The following is a 17,433-nucleotide window of genomic DNA, read 5'->3' on the forward strand; positions in this document are numbered from 1 at the left end:
ATTTTAAAATATTTTTCTATACATTATATTTATATATTACTGAGAGGATACTTTACACTTTTATATATTTCTTTACATCTATACATTCTATACATCAAGTACGATAACATTATATTATTTTGAGATGATTCTCGGTTATTATCCAGAAAAAAGCGAAATTAAAGGCTTTTTTAAGATATTTAAGATATTTAAGATATTTGCTTGTGCAGAATGGAATTAAAAATATTTTAATAATAATGAGAAAATAGATATAAATCACAACGAATAAAGTTTAATTTATTCTTTTTTATTAAAGAAACAGAATTCTATAACAGTATCTAAGTTATTACATATACATATCTTCTTACTTAGATGACGTCATTTTATTATTGTTTGTTAAATTAATTCTTCGAAAATCTTTGTGTGTTGTTTTCTTTTAACTAACCTTGTGGAAATATTTTAATACGTGTCAGAGACGAAAGAAGACAAGACAAAATTCAATCTATCAAATTTCTTGTTGAATTTTGATCCTTAACAAATTTTGAATTCTTTAGAAAAAGATCTTATTGCTGTATCGCAGGTAATGTTTTTTCTCAGATTTATAAATACATGTATGTATCTTACCTCTGTGGCATATATTGTTTGGCAAACAGTTGATCAATCTTTCGATTCTATCAATCTTTCTCATTAAAATACTCATAAACTGTATGACAAATACACGGAATAATATAAAAACTTGTGATTCAAATTTATGTGCAGAAAGAACTGAAGGAAATTCGCGTTTTCTTGACAAGAACATTACAAAATTGGAAAAGACTGAGAAGACAAGTATTGAAATTTATTAGTGTCTTTTAATGGAAGATAGATAAAAGTTCGATAACGATTTGATCACGGATTACTCTCATGCGGCGGATTTATTATTATTATAGCAATTCATTGTCAACTTACATATTCTGAAAGTAATAAGTATAGAATTTGCAATAGATTTCGCTGTAATAAATAATATCGAGAACTATTATAATCGAGAATCGATAATTGATATTTACATCTGAATACTAGAAATCTTATCCTTAAAGGATATGTATAGATTCAATATATACGCACCAGGAATTGTATTCTTATATAAAGATACCGTGTTAGGATATAATAAATTTTGCCGCTATCTTAGACATGCGTACCAAACTCCAATTTTTTTGTCTGACCGTTTAGCTTTTATTTCTTTTTTCTATTAAACATTCATAAAATTATTCTCTATTTGTTTATTTACAGGACAAATTTTATGCTATCAAAAATTTGAGATAGTCAAGAAATTAATTCAAGACTTCCTTAATATATAGAGGAGACGAAGAGTTATTTTTGATAAGTTATTTTCGAGTGTTAGGAATTAGTTACCTTTGTATTGTCCGAGTTTTATTTATTATATTGTAATTTATATTACAAAATTATTATATATATATTTATATTACAAAAGTAATAAGTATATAAGATGCAACAGATGATGTGATCCAACAGACAAGAGAATCACTTTTGAAGAGCAAGTCTGAATTTCTATGAATTATCATTTGATATCACGTCAATTGTCCAAGTAGTAAGAATTTTTTTTTTAAAATGAAGAATTTGTACAAATTCAAGATATCTACACCAGGGACCATATTCTTACATGGAGATCCTATGTTGGGATATAAGGGGCCTTCCGTAATAGCTGCGTTGAAAGAGTGTATCAATCTTGAATTCTCTTCGTCACCTCGAAAAGTAAACCAAGGATATATCAAACTAGCATTTACGGATTTAAAATTATATCTGAACATATCATTATATGCACTTTCCAGACACTTTCGTTGCTTTCGTATGCAAGATATTAATCACAGCTTTGACTATAAATTGATTAATAACATTAACCGTTTCCTTAGATCATTAAATATTTACAACGGCATTTACGATCCGGAAAATAAGGCACAGCGTTTATCCTTACAAGCATTCTTATATCTGTTCGTTTTTATTACCTATAAAGAAGATATTCAAATGACAGCAACTATTGTCGTGAAAATATCGTCGGATTTGGAGATGGGAAAGGGTCTAGGCAGTTCAGCAACATTTGTCACGTGTCTTGCGGCGTGCTTTTGGCGTTGGTCACTTCTGCAGAAGGGAATTAGTCGCAAATTTGAAGACCATGATTTCCGGAAAATCTACTATTACGCTTGGAACTGCGAAAAAATAATTTTCAATGGTCAGTGCGACTCCAATATTTATGGATCTATGTTTGGCACAATATTAACGCTAAAGGATTCTGATGTATTCGTATTCAATACAATACTGCCTATAAATATTTTGTTAGTTGACACGAATATTAATCAGGAAAAGAAAACTGTACAAATGGAAGAGATGTATCATTTATGTCCATGTACAGATTTAATTATGACTAGTATTGAAAACATGTTTCCAGAACTGTTTATTATAGTGACTGCTCTTGGTTCGACAATTCTAGACGCGTATTTAGGACTGCATGAAAAAGATATTGAGTCGATTAATGCAACATTGATAGATAACTTCAAAAAATTATTGGTACGTTTTATATTACAAACTTTTATGGCTCTTTATGTTACACATGTTGCTTGTGTGTGTCTTCTCTTTCAAGATTGTATAAAGTCATCCTTTGTAAATTTTCATTATCTTAACATGCGCTTTCAGATCTCCATCAATAGAAATCAAAGTTTGCTAAAGGCATTAGGCTTGTCAAATCAAAATATAAATTTAATTTGCGCAATTGCGCAAAAACATTCGTGTAGTTGTAAGATGATAAGTACTAGTGGATACGTATTCATTCTCCCACTACCAACTACCACGCCTGAACATATCGATCAATTAAAACAGGATCTTAAATCTCATCATTTTTTCGTTATTAAAGATACCTATATAAGTTGTGATAGCCTTAAAATTCATTAATACTTTTATTATTTACAATATATAGAAGAATTATGACGATAGAAGAAACGATACGAATATGAATAATTATCATAGGATGCTTTTATTTAATATATTTATTATATTTTCTTTCTTCTTTCTTACTTTTCCTCGACAAATTGACAACATTAAATATATGTATATATAAATTAAAGAATAAAATAATTTTTACTTTCCTTATTTAATGTATAATTATTAAATATTTTGATACACATGTATTATGTAAGAAGAAATCTATAGAAAATACGGTTACGATGTTCTTTACACGGAACGTATGATTTTTGAATCTATTTTTGAATCAATTAAATCATTATTAAAAATCTTTTAACTCTCATAAAAGTCCCTTAAACTGTTTAATCATAAGAATGATACTTTTAGAAATAAATATTTTTTAAATTTTATTATTATATAAGTCACACATAATATAGATACTTTCGGTAAATAAAAACTTTATACTTATAATTAATATATCGAAGTAAAAAAATATTTTTTATCTGTATACAATTATACTTAGCAAGACTTAGCAACTTTATATTTTTGTACACTAAGAATCGAATATAAAAATATTTTTTCGTTTTAAAATAATTTTCGATTGTTATACAAGGAAATGTATTCTAGTGTAAGATGTTTTTTTATAAAATGAATTTAAAGGTATTTTAATAATAATGCATAAATTGAAATATTGAGATGACATCTATAGATACAGCGAAATTTAATTTGATCACGTTGTGAAAGAAGCAGATTGTTACAATAATGTTACGTAATATTTATTTTTAAGTTTATATATTTTTATTTTACATAGATCATTTTGTTTGTTAAATTAATTTTGAAAAATGCTATTTTCGTTCAACCGCTTTTTGTGGAAACATTTGGTTTGTACTAAAAAATGATATTATATCATATTAATTTTTCACATTTTTAATATTGAACTTTAGTCATCGACCAATTTTTAATTTAATTCTAGAAAAGTTCTCACTGTCGCAGATGACATTTATATATATATATATATATATATTTTTTTTTTAATATATATTTTTAATTCTAAAATTTTAAAGACATTCTATTCGAATACTGATCAATAAGTCAATCGTTCATCTTTCATCCTTTCTCATTAAATCATTTGTAAATTTTATGATAAAACCCTTCAAAAAAAACATATTTTTCAGATTTGAATATAGAGAGAACTAAAGAAAATTTTTGCTATCTTGCTAACAATATCAGAGAGTTACTACAGCCGACAAGTTGATTATTGAATCTTAGTAAATCTCCTTATCCGTTTTCGTATATACAGTATTTTATGTAGATATTATTATATATTTGTTTAGCAAGTTAATAACGTAGTATGTATGAAATAAAATAATGAAGCATTGCATCTTCTTTATATTCTTCATATAGTCTTCTTTATATAGTGTATAATTATTAAATTTTTCTTAACACATCCGTTACATTATTGTGTGAATATATTTAAATAATTCTGTAAAAAATAATATATTTTTATGTGGAATACATGATCAATTGATTTTTTATCAATAAATTATCACGACAAATTATTATTAGAAATATATTACAGTTTATAAAAGACTTGACAGGTTTATTTATTCACAAGAAATAAGTTTATTCAAGATATAATTTAGAAACATATTACAATATAGAAAAATATATATTAAAAAAATATAGTTTAAATTTTATTAATTAAAAATTAATACATAATGAATACAAACGTATTCTTCGGTAAACTAATAATTAATATATAGATATAAGGTACTTTTCGTTTATATAGTTTCATTAATAAACGCAAATTTGAATTTTTATATTTTACACATATCAATAGTCAAATATGATATTTTATAATTTTGAGATGATTCTTGATTACATTGATTAAAAATCATCTATGTAATATCTTTATTTGAACTAATTAGATTTAAAAATACTTTAAATATATTGAAAAAATTGAAAGTTGTAGATTATACATAAATACGTGATTACAGTGAATAAAATTAAATTTATTCATTTTTGGAAAAGAGATAAAATATTACAATAATATCAATTTAACGTATTTATGTTTATATATTTTCTTATTTACACGAGTTATTTTAATATTGTTTATTTGAAGGTCTTTGTTCTTCGAATAAATTATTAGTTATCCTTGTGAATTTTTGTCTGCATATGACAGCGTATGACAGGAAGGAAGTGATAGAATTTTTAAATTGCCAAATTATTAAAAGTTATATTTTAATTACCTTCGTCAATTTGTTTCAAGAAAGTTCATATTGTCATGCTGCAGGTAATATTTTTAATTTTCAGATTATAAATATATATACATATATACATATATATATATATATATATATATATATATATATGTTCTAGCAGCACATATATTATTTAGTTAATGATAGGTCAACCGTCTATTTTTCATTTTTTTTTTAATTAAACATTCATAAACATTCATGATTAAAATTATTTCTTGTTAAAAACATATTCATATTTGTGTATAGAGTATATCTAAAATTTATACTATCTTGTCAAGTATATCAGAAATTTGAGACGGTCGAGAATCTAATTATCAAATTATTCAAAGTCTAGTTAATGTAGAAAATGGAGAAATTAAGATTTGTTACGAAATAATCATTGTTGTGCAATCTTTATTTAATTCATTGTAACGTATACATTATAAAAGTGATAAACTGCAATAGATCATTTTTTCCAATAGAGAATCCTCTGAATTCCGCATTATTAATGCGGAAGAAATCTGATTTTTTATGATTACCATTTTTATGATTACCATTTTATGATTAACATCTGATTTTTTATGATTTACCATTTAGTATTACATTCTCCAAAGGAATTTTTTTATCTTGAAAAATGTTTAAATTTACTATATCCGCACCAATGACGATATTTTTAAACGGAGATGCCATATTGGAGTATAATGGACCTTGCGTAACAGCTGCCTTAAATCATCGTGTCTACGTCGAATTCTCTTCACTACCTCTAGATATAGCATTAGAAAGATATATCAGAATAATATTTAAGAGTTTGAAATTCTACCTGAACATACCTTTATACGCATTTTTTGAACACTTTTATGAGCAAAATGTCATCCGCGAATTTTCTGAAGAAGATTTAATAAATGAAATAACAGTTTTTCTTGGATCATTAAATATTAAGTACAGCATTTTCGATTCCATGAAGGAGGCACAGTATTTATCTTTACAAGCATTCTTGTATCTACTTCTTTTTATGACACGCAAAGAAAATATTACAATAACAGCAACTATTGCCGTGCAAATATGGTCGGATTCGCATATAATTGGAAAAGGTCTGGGCAGTTCAGCATCGTTTGTCACATGTCTCGCGGCGTGCTTTTGGCGTTGGTCACTTCTACAGAAAGGGATTATTAAGAATGTTAATAAGGAATTTATTGACAATGATTATACGCAAATCGAATTTTACGCTTTGAGTTGCGAGAAGATAATATTCAATTGTCAGAATCGGATCAAGCTTTTGACATCCATAAATGGCTCAATAATGACATTCGATAATGCCATCGAATTATCAAACCGTCCGTTCAAAATACACACGGTATGGCCTATGAAAATTATATTGGTCGACTCGAATATTGAAAAGGAAAAAAAAATTGGAAAGATAGAAGAAATGCATTCATGTTTACATTCAATTATGGCTAATATTAAAAATATATCATTAAAATCTAGCTTTATAATAGATAATATTAGTAAAATGTTGCCAAAATCTATAACTGCTTTTTCTTTATTAAAATGGTCTCGTTTATTATCTTTAGACTACTACAGACAACTATTTGTAAGTTTTATGCTACAAGTTTTCAAGCCTTTTTATGTTACACTTTGCATGCGTCTACTCCTTTTCAAGCATGAAGTTATCCGTTATAAATTTTCATTTTCTTAACACCTGCGCTTTCAGGTTCTTATCAATATGAATCAAGATTTGCTGAAGACATTAGGCTTGTCAAATCAATATATAGATTTCATTTGTACAACTGTACAATCTGTACAAAAATACTCATGCGGGTGCAAGATGACAGGTACTAATGGATATGTATTTATTCTCTCACTACCAAACACGAAGATTTCGGACATCGAGAAGCTAAAAGATGAACTGATATCTCACAATTTTCCCGCCTTCGTAACCGGTATATCTCCGGAAGGAATTAGAATTTGGTAGTACTTTAGCATTGTAATATAAGAATTATGAATGAAAATTGCGATTAATATTACTTACTAATTATATTACGCTTATATAGTATATTATATTTTATTTTATTTTTACTTCATAAATTAATGATGTTGTATGTATGTACAAAAATACAAAAAAAAAATAAAGCAATATTTTATTTCTTATATTCAATGTTATTATTAAGTATGCACAGTATTTTTACATACATGTATTATATGCAAATATGTAAAACTAAATCCGTATAAAATACAATATGATAACGTTTTCGATAATAAAAATATGTAATTTTTGAAATAATCTATTATCTTAACAAATTATTATCAAGAATCTATTAAAACTCATAAAAAATTCGTGAGATGTTTTTTCACGAAAAATATATTTTTAAAAATAGGTATATTTTAAATTTTTATATCATATAAGTAACATAGGATGAATAGATACAATTATTTTCTTCGATAAATAAAAAATTAATACTTTTAATTAATAATATTGAGGTAAAATGTTTTTCGTCTACTTAGTTATATTTAACAACGTAACTTTATAGTTTTACATAGACTCGAATACGAAAATATTCTTTCATTTTAAGGTGAATCTCAATCGTTATATAAGAAAATATCTTGTATAAAATTTGTTTTGATACAAAATGTATTCAAAAATATTTTAATAATAATTGATATATACTGAGATGATATTCACCCACAATGAAGTCGTTAAAAAAGTAGAATATTACAATGATAGGTATTGTATTTATATTTAAATTTATATATATATTTTTTTTGCACGTTATTTTAGTTTTGCTTGTTAAATTAATTTTTCAAAAAGATTATTTTTCAGTTCTCCTTGTGGAAACATTTTGTTCGAAAGCATTTTTTTACTGAAAGATGATGGCACATCATACAAATTTGTTATTTTTTTTAATATTGAACTTTAATCATCTTCGATCAATTTGATTTAAGGAAAGCTCTTATTATTGCAGGTAATACTTTTAATTTTCAGATATAAAAAATATATTCTATTCTATGTTCTATTTGAACATTAGTCATGCTATTAGTCAATAATAAATCAAAGTATTGTGTTGTCTATTAGTTTGTTTATTCCATTGTTCGTGGAAACATTCATTTGCAAACTGTGACAGAAAGAAAACGATAGAGCAGACAAATTATTATTAATTATTAATAAATTATTAATAAGTTATTTTTTAGTCACTTTCGCCAATTTCCGATTTTTATTTTAGAAAGTCCTTATTATTGTGACGCAGATAATATTCTTAGTTCTCGGATTATAAATATATATATTTTATTCAAGCAGCACTTTGCCTTTATTGGTTAGTCAACAATACATCAATCGTTTGTCATTCTCTTTTTTTTATTAAAATATTCATAAACGTAAAGTACATTTTTTCTTATTAAAAATGTATTTTCTATATTTGTATACAGAGGACACTTAAAATTGCTATCTTGGCAATTATATTAGAAAATTAAAATAATCGAAAAGTTACTTATTATTCAAAGTTTTCTTAATAATGTATAGAAGATAGATAAAGGATCGATGATAAAACTGATTAAGAATTAGTTACTTTTGTGCAGCCGAAGATTTATTTATTGCATTTTAACATATCACAAAAGTAATATAAGCTGTCATTTACTGCAACAGATAATCTTCGAGAATCATTATTTTTTTTTTTAGGAGCAACGTCTGATCTTTTACAATTTATTACTTGATATTTCATCAATCAGCTGAATAGGAGCAATTTTTTCTTGATAAATATGTACAGATTTAATATATCCGCACCAGGGACGATATTCTTACACGGAGACGCCGTGTTGGGATATCAAGGACGTCGCATTGTAGCTGCCGTAGACAAGCGTATCAAACTTGAATTCGCTTCGCTACCTCCAAAAGTAGTTTTGGAAGAACATATCAGAATAAAATTTATGAGTTTAAACCTACAACTGGACATACCTTTAAATGCATTTTTTCAACACTTTTATAATCAAAATGGAATTCGCAAGTTTTCCCGTTACAATTTAATAAATAAGATAAAGGACTTCCTTGGATCATTGAATATTTATGATAGCAGTTACGACCCGTCAAACACTGCACAGTACTTATCTTTACAAGCATTCTTATACCTGCTCCTTTTTATGGCCCGCAAAGAAAATATTGAAATAACAGCATCTATTATCGTACAAATATCGTCGGATTTGGCGATCGGAAGGGGTTTAGGCAGTTCAGCAACATTTGTAACGTGTCTTGCAGCGTGCTTTTGGCGTTGGTCACTTCTGCAGAAAGGGACTGTCCGTTATGAATTTAATAAAGATGATTACGAGAAAATCAAATATTATGCTTGGAAGGGCGAGAAGATAATATACAACAACCAGAACTCAATAAGCCTTTTCGTATCCGTGTATGGTGTAGTGTCAATATTTAAAGATAATATCAATGCAGCTGCAATGGATGAAATGCGACCCATGAAGATTCTGTTGATTGACTCGAATATTGATCAGAAAGAGAAAGCTGAGCAAATGGAAAACATATTCCATTTAAGTCTGTGTGTAGAGTTAATTATGACTAGTATCGAAAATATAACGTCTACGTCTTCTGTAGCAATAAGTGAAATTTACCTAAAATGCTTAGAAATACTAAATAATAGAAATGATACCAATTGGTCTCGTCTGTTACCGCTGGATAGCTATAAAAGATTATCGGTAGGTTTCTTGTTACAAATCTTCTGTTTCTTTATGTTTTTGCATATTACATTGCTTGCATGTGTCTACTTTATCACGAAGTCATTCGTCATAAACTTGAGTTTTCAACATGCGTTTTCAGATTTTTATCAATATGAATCAAGGTTTATTGAAGACATTAGGTTTGTCCAATCGGTATGTAGATATTATTTGCGCAACTGCGCGAAAATATTCACTTAGTTGCAAGATGACAAGTACTGGTGGATATGTGTTTATTCTCCTACTACCGAATACTAAGGATGAGATTATCGCTAAACTGAAGAATGAACTCGAATTGTATAATTTTTCTATTGTGGAAACTACTATATCTTGTGAAGGAGTTAGAATTGAATAGTATATTAGAATTATTTACTTAATATAAGAATTATGACTCTAATATTAGTATTTCCGATAAAAAGTTTTTTATATAAGGACATATAAATATATTTATATATAAATATGTACAAATATATATAATAATGTGAATGAAATATAATCATAGAAGTTTATATTCCTTTTTTTTAATTTTTGTTTGGCAGAAAAATAATAATAAAAAGATAAAATAGAATAGAAAAGAAAAGTAATAGTAATAATAATGGTAATAATATTTAATATATTTATTAAATATAATGTAATATGCAATTCGTATTTTAGTAAAAAAATTTTTATTAAATTTTTCTGGTTGATAAGTTAATGACACGGTATATATGAATACAAAAGAATAAGTTTTTCATTTTCAATGTTTTTATATTCAATGTATAATTATTAAATATTTTTATACACATGCATTATGTGCAAACGTATAAAAAAAAATTTGTAGAACATATAATATTGCAGTGTTTTTTTATGAAATACATAAATTTGAAACATAAATTTGAAATCTTTATTTTTACAAACTGTTATTGTTAATTAACACTTATTAATTAACACTTATAAAAAAAGAAGTGTTTATTTACGGAAAATATATATTTTTTGAAGTACATATACTTTAAATTTTATTATCATAAATATGATATCATATAACATATATAATAGATACCATTGTTTTCTATGATAAATAAGGACTTAATACTTTTAATTAATCGAGGTAAAACACTTTTCATTTATGTAGTTATATTTAGCGACGCAATTTTAAACTTTTGTATGTCATGAATATAAATATATTCTTTCATATTAAAATAATTCTCGATTATTATACAAGAAAGTATCTGCCATAAGATTTGTTCTCCTCTGTAAAATATATTTAGATACTTTAATATTAAAAAATTGATAATGCAAATAACTGCAAAAATTGATATATTAAAATTTCATCTACATACACAATAAATTCTGATTTGTTTACATTGTTAAAGAAACAGGATCAATATATCACAAGAAAATAATATTAAGTATTGTGTATATTTATCTTTAACTTTATATATATTCTCATTTTACATACGTCATTTTGATTTTGTTTATTAAATTAATTTTTCGAAAACATTGTTATTTCTTCAATTCTCTTGTTGAAACACTTTGTTCGTAGTGAAAAATAATGACATATTATATCAATTTGTCACGTTTTTAAAATTAAATTTTAATCATCTACAATCTATTTCGTTTCAAGAAAAATTGTTACTGCCGCAGGTAATAATTTTAATTTTCAGATTGTATATATATCGTATTCAAACAACACATTGGTTAACCATCGTTGATCAATCATTTATTTTTTATCTTCCTTGATTAAAGCATTTTTATTTTATTGTATTGTATTGTGATAAAAACTTTGAATAATTAAAAATGTATTATTCAGGTCTATGTATAGAAAACTGAAGAAAATTCTTATTATTTTTTTCAATAATATCAAAAAATTGAGAAAGCCAAGAAACCAATATTAAATTATACTGCAATTTCTTAATGCATACAAGATAGATAAAGGATCGATAACAAGTTGATGACAAGTCAGTTATTTTTGTGCACTCAGTATTTTATTTATAGCGTTGTGACACGAAAGTTATAAATATAAGCTAATTTTTTTCGCTCCAATAAATATTCCTCAAGAATCAATGTTCTCGAGGTGTAATATCTGATTTTCTATCGACTTTATCGTTCGACATTACGACATTTTTCCAAGTAGAAAAAGTTTTTTTTCGTGAAAAATATGTACAAATTTAATATATCTGCTCCGGGAACAATAGTTTTACATGGCGATCACATGTTGGAACAAAATAGGTCTTGTATAGCTGCTGCTTTAGATATACGTACCAAGCTTCAATTCTCTTCGTTGCCTCCAAGAATAGTGCCGAGAGAACATATCAAAATAGAATTTTCTAGTATAAATTTATATTTATGTATACCATTAGACGCATTTTACGAACATTTTTATGATCAAAATGTTATTCGTTTATTTAAGTCTGAGGAAAGATTGATTGCCATAAAAGAATTTCTCGATGTATCAAATAATTTCACCGGCACATACAATTCCATAGATGAAAGACAGACGTCATCTTTGCAAGCGTTTTTATATTTGCTCCTTTTTATTGCCTACGAAGAAAATATCCAAATAACTGCAACTATTATTGTGGAACTTTGGTCGGATCTACCGATTGGAAAGGGTTTAGGCAGTTCAGCATCCTTCGCGGTATGTCTCGCGGCATGTTTCCTACGTTGGTCGTTTTTGCAGAAAGGGATTGTTCATTATGAATTTAAAAACGAAGACTACAAAAAAATTGAATATTACGCTTTGAACTGCGAGAAAACAATATACAACTCTCAGACCTTAATCAATGTCTTCACATCTGTATACGGCGCAATAACTACGTTCGATGATGAGGGCACCTGCGAAATTATGAAAGAAATGCTGCCCATGAAGATTCTGATTGTCGATGCGAACATTAATCAGAAAATGGAAAGTACCTCATTTATCTTAGCAAAAAATATGGAATATGTAAAACCATGTGTAGATTTCATGATGGACAGTTTAGAAGCTGTAATGACCACATCTGCTCGAGCGGTTGATGAGATTTACTTTAAGTCGATAAATATACGTAAAGATGATAGCAATTGGCCAGTCCTTGTCCCATTGGATAGCTACAAAAGGATATCGGTACGTTTCATACTTAACGTCATTTTTAACGTCATTACGAACTTAAATATCATTTTATGTTATATATGTTTGCGCGTACTCATTTAAGATATTTCTCATATATCATCCGTTGAAAACTTAATTTTTTTAATATGTTTACTTAAATATTTATTTTAATCTTTTAATATATGTTTAATTATCTTTTATATATTATTAATTTTCTTGTATATATTTAATATATGTTTTAATATATGTTTCATTACTCTATCTTTTATATCTGTAGACTTTCATCAATATGAATCAAGGATTATTAAAGGCAATGGGTATGTCTAGTCCAAACATAGACTTTATTTGTGCAATTGCACGAAAATATTCACTTGCAAGCAAGATAACAAGTGATAATAGATTTGCGTTTATTTTTCTATTACCGAACACTAACCATCAGCTCATCGTTAAACTAACAAATGAACTTATATCTTACAATTTTCTTGTCATTGAAACTACTATGGTTTGTACCGGAGTAAGAATTGAAGCACGTTAGTTAACGCTAATTAGTAACTATTAGTAACTATTAAATATAAGACAATTTTTGAAATGTTACAAAGTGAATTTATTACTTTATATTTGTGTTTAAATATTAATTATAATTATATGTGTTTTATATATATATATTTTTACTTTTATTTAACATGTCGTTAACGCAATATATATGCATATAATAAAATAAAAAAAAAATAAAGCAGATATTTTTTACATTAAATGTGATATTATTAAATATCTTTGTACTCATGCGTTGTGCAAATATATTCGAACAAATTTGTGAGATATAATATTGCGTTTTTTATGGATATGATATAAGTGATTTTTGAATTAACAAATTTTTATTATAATTTCAAATAATTATTAAAAATCTATTAGAGCTTATAAAGGACCTATGAGACGTTTAAAAATTTCAAAAAGATATTTATTAGAAATATACATAGTCTTTTAATTTTAATTTCATATTAAATTTTGGGCTATTTATTGCTCGAGATTGTGCATTTTTCCAAATAAGAAAAGCTTTTTTTTCGTAAAAGAAATAATACAAGTTTAACATATCCGCGTTGAGGACCGTAGTTTAACATAGAAATCCATAATAGGATATGATAGGACTTTCCATACAATTGTCTTATATATTAAATTCTAATTTTCGTTGTTGTCTCCAATAGTGTTCGTCGAATTTATTAAAATAGAATTTATGAATTTGAAATTATATTTGGATCTTATATCTTTAATCGCGAACATTTATAATTTCTCGAATATTTATATGGTGAAAATATCACTTACTTAAGAATAAGCAATTAGTAAATGCGATAAAAGAATTCAAAATGCGATAAGAGTGAACTATTAAATGCTTGCTCCAACAAATAATTTTTACGAAGGAATACCAATTATGCTTACTTACGTTTTTTTATTGTTAATTTAATTATGTTTAATTTGATATTTTTATCTACTCCTTTGTATTGTTTATGAAAAAAACAAAATAACAATATCTATTGGAATTGTAATCAAATTTGGCGGACAAAAGGCAGTTCAGCATCATTCGCAAAGTATTTAGTAACATGCATTTTGCATTAATCGCTTGTGCAAAAAGATTTGTTTTTCTCTATAAAATGAATTTAAAGATACTTTAATATGTTTACAAAAATTGATATATTGAAATTTCATTTACATACACAGTGAAATCTAAGTGTCGGCCCACAATGATGATTAAAGCTTTAAGAAGTAAGAAATTGACCAATCTTATTCGAATATGAGAAAAATAAACGATTATGATTGGTCAAGTTCTTAAGACTTAAAGATTAAATACCTATTGTAGATCGAAACTAATTTAATCACATTATTAAAGAAACAGTACAATATATTACAGGAAAATAATATCAATTATGTTTATCTTTAACTTTATATATATATATTCTCATTTTCCATATCATCATTTTAGTTTTGTTTATTAAATTAATATTTCAAAACATTGTTATTTTTCTTCAACTCTCCTTGTTGGAACATTTCGTCCGTGGAACACTTTCCGTGGTGAAAAATAATGGCATATCATATTAATTTATCACATTTTTAAAATTGAATTTTAATCATTTACAATCTATTTTCGTTTCAAGAAAGATTGTTACTGCCGCAGGTAATAATTTAAATTTTCATACACACACACATATATATATATATATTGTATTCAAACGACATATATTGATCAACGATGGGTTAACCATTTATTTTTTATCTTTCTTGATTAAAGCATTTTTATTTTATTGTATTGTATTGTGATAAAAATTTTGAATAATTAAAAACGTATTATTCAGGTCTATGTATAGAAAACTGAAGAAAATTCGTATTACTTTTTCAATAATATCAAAAAAATTGAAAAAGCAAAAGAGCCAATATTAAATTTTACTGCAAATTCTTAATGAATATAAGAGAGATAGAAGATCGATAAAAAGTTGGTGACGAGTCAATTATTTTTGTGCACTCAGTATTTTATTTATAGCGTTGTGACACGAAAGTGATAAATATAAACTGATTTTTTCGCTCCAATAAATTCCTCGAGAAGTAATATCCTCGAGGTATAATATCTGATTTTCTATCAACTTATCGTTCGATATTACAACATTTTTCCAAATAGAAAAAGTTTTTCTTTGTGAAAGATATGTACAAATTTAATATATCTGCTCCGGGAACAACAGTTTTACATGGCGACCACATGTTGAAACTAAATAGTTTTTGTATAGCGGCTGCTTTAGATATACGTACCAAGCTTCAATTCTCTTCGTTGCCTCCAAGAATAGTGCCGAGAGAACATATCAAAATAGAATTTTCTAGTATAAATTTATATTTATGTATACCATTAGACGCACTTTACGAACATTTTTATGATCAAAATGTTATTCGTTTATTTAAATCTGAGGAAAGATTGATTGCCATAAAAGAGTTTCTCGATGTATCAAATAATTTCACCGGCATATACAATTCCATAGATGAAAAACAGACGTCATCTTTGCAAGCGTTTTTATATTTGCTCCTTTTTATTGCCTACGAAGAAAATATCCAAATAACTGCAACTATTATTGTGAAACTATGGTCGGATCTACCGATTGGAAAGGGTTTAGGCAGCTCAGCATCCTTCGCGGTGTGTCTCGCGGCATGTTTCCTACGTTGGTCGCTTTTGCAGAAAGGGATTGTTCGTTATGAATTTGAAAACGGAGACTACAAAAAAATTGAATATTACGCTTTGAACTGCGAGAAGACAATATACAACTCCCAGACCTTAATCAATGTCTTCACATCCGTATACGGCGCAATAACTACGTTCGATGATGAGGGCACCTGCGAAACTATGGAAGAAATGCTGCCCATGAAGATTCTGATTGTCGATGCGAACATTAATCAGAAAATGGGAAGTAGCTCATTTATCTTAGCAAAAAATATGGAATATGTAAAACCATGTGTAGATTTCATCATGAACAGTTTAGAAGCTGTAATGATCACATCTGCTCAAGCGATTGATGAGATTTACCTTAAGTCGATAAATATACGTAAAGATGATAGCAATTGGCCAGTCCTTGTCCCATTGGATAGCTACAAAAGGGTATCGGTAGGTTTATTGCGGACTTAAATATTATTTTATATTATATAGTGTTTGCGCGTGGTACTCATTTAAGATATTTCTCATATATTGTCATCCGTTGAGAACTTTATTTTTTTAATTTATTTACTTGAATATTTATTTCAATCTTTTAATATATGGTTAACTATCTTTTGTATATTAATTATCTTGTATATATTTAATGTATGTTTAATTATTTTATCTTTTATGTATTTTGTAGACTTTCATCAATATAAGTCAAGGATTATTAAGGGCATTGGGTATATCTAGTCCAAACATAGAAATTATTTGTGCAATTGCACGAAAATATTCATTTGCGAGCAAGATAACAAGTGATAGTGGAACCGTGTTTATTTTTCTATTACCGAAGACCAACCATCAGCTCATCGCTAAATTGAAAAATGAACTTAAATCTCACAATTTTCCTGTCATAGAAACTACTATGGTTTGTACCGGAGTAAGAGTTGAATAGCACGTTAGTTAACACTAATTAGTAACTACTAAATATAAAACAATTTTTGAAATGTTACTAAGTGAATTATTACATTATATTTGTGTATATTTTATTTTAAATATTAATTATAATATCCAATTATTATATCCATTGTATATATATATATTTTTTACATTTTTTTGACATGTTGTTGACGCAATAATACATATGTATGTAATAAAACAAAAAAAAATAAAGACACTTTTTACATTAAATGTGATATTAAACATTTTTGTACGCATGCGTTGTGCAAATATATTTAAACAAATCTGTAAGAAATATAATTTTATAATATAAGAAATATAATATTGCGTTTTTTATGGAACGTATGATTGATTTTTGAATT

The 17,433-nt window shown here is 26.5% G+C and overlaps 3 protein-coding genes and 1 long non-coding RNA gene across 4 annotated transcripts in view; all 4 read left to right on the forward strand.

Moving 5' to 3' along the window:
* The window catches only part of Grip163 (gamma-tubulin complex component 6), a 44,665-nt gene that overhangs the window by 21,162 nt on the left and 6,070 nt on the right, over positions 1–17,433 (forward strand). The gene's annotated exons all lie outside the window — the stretch shown is intronic.
* Positions 2,922–7,319, forward strand: LOC148935920 (uncharacterized). The gene is made up of 2 exons (XR_016139786.1): positions 2,922–5,224; positions 5,769–7,319. It is a non-coding gene; the product is annotated as an uncharacterized LOC148935920 (long non-coding RNA).
* Positions 7,720–13,681, forward strand: LOC105430623 (mevalonate kinase-like). Its single transcript, XM_089079295.1, has 3 exons — positions 7,720–9,863; positions 9,985–12,963; positions 13,226–13,681. Exons 2-3 carry the CDS (start codon positions 12,019–12,021, stop codon positions 13,481–13,483), a joined length of 1,203 nt encoding a protein of 400 aa, XP_088935421.1. The 5' UTR covers positions 7,720–9,863; positions 9,985–12,018; the 3' UTR covers positions 13,484–13,681.
* Positions 13,751–17,284, forward strand: LOC105430625 (mevalonate kinase-like). Its single transcript, XM_011644277.2, has 3 exons — positions 13,751–15,115; positions 15,294–16,582; positions 16,815–17,284. The coding sequence occupies exons 2-3, from the start codon at positions 15,638–15,640 to the stop codon at positions 17,064–17,066; spliced, it is 1,197 nt and encodes a 398-aa protein (XP_011642579.2). The 5' UTR covers positions 13,751–15,115; positions 15,294–15,637; the 3' UTR covers positions 17,067–17,284.

This window comes from Pogonomyrmex barbatus, unplaced genomic scaffold, assembly GCF_055798465.1.
Source record: "Pogonomyrmex barbatus isolate J1 unplaced genomic scaffold, ASM5579846v1 scaffold3, whole genome shotgun sequence".
Classification (NCBI taxonomy): domain Eukaryota; kingdom Metazoa; phylum Arthropoda; class Insecta; order Hymenoptera; family Formicidae; genus Pogonomyrmex; species Pogonomyrmex barbatus.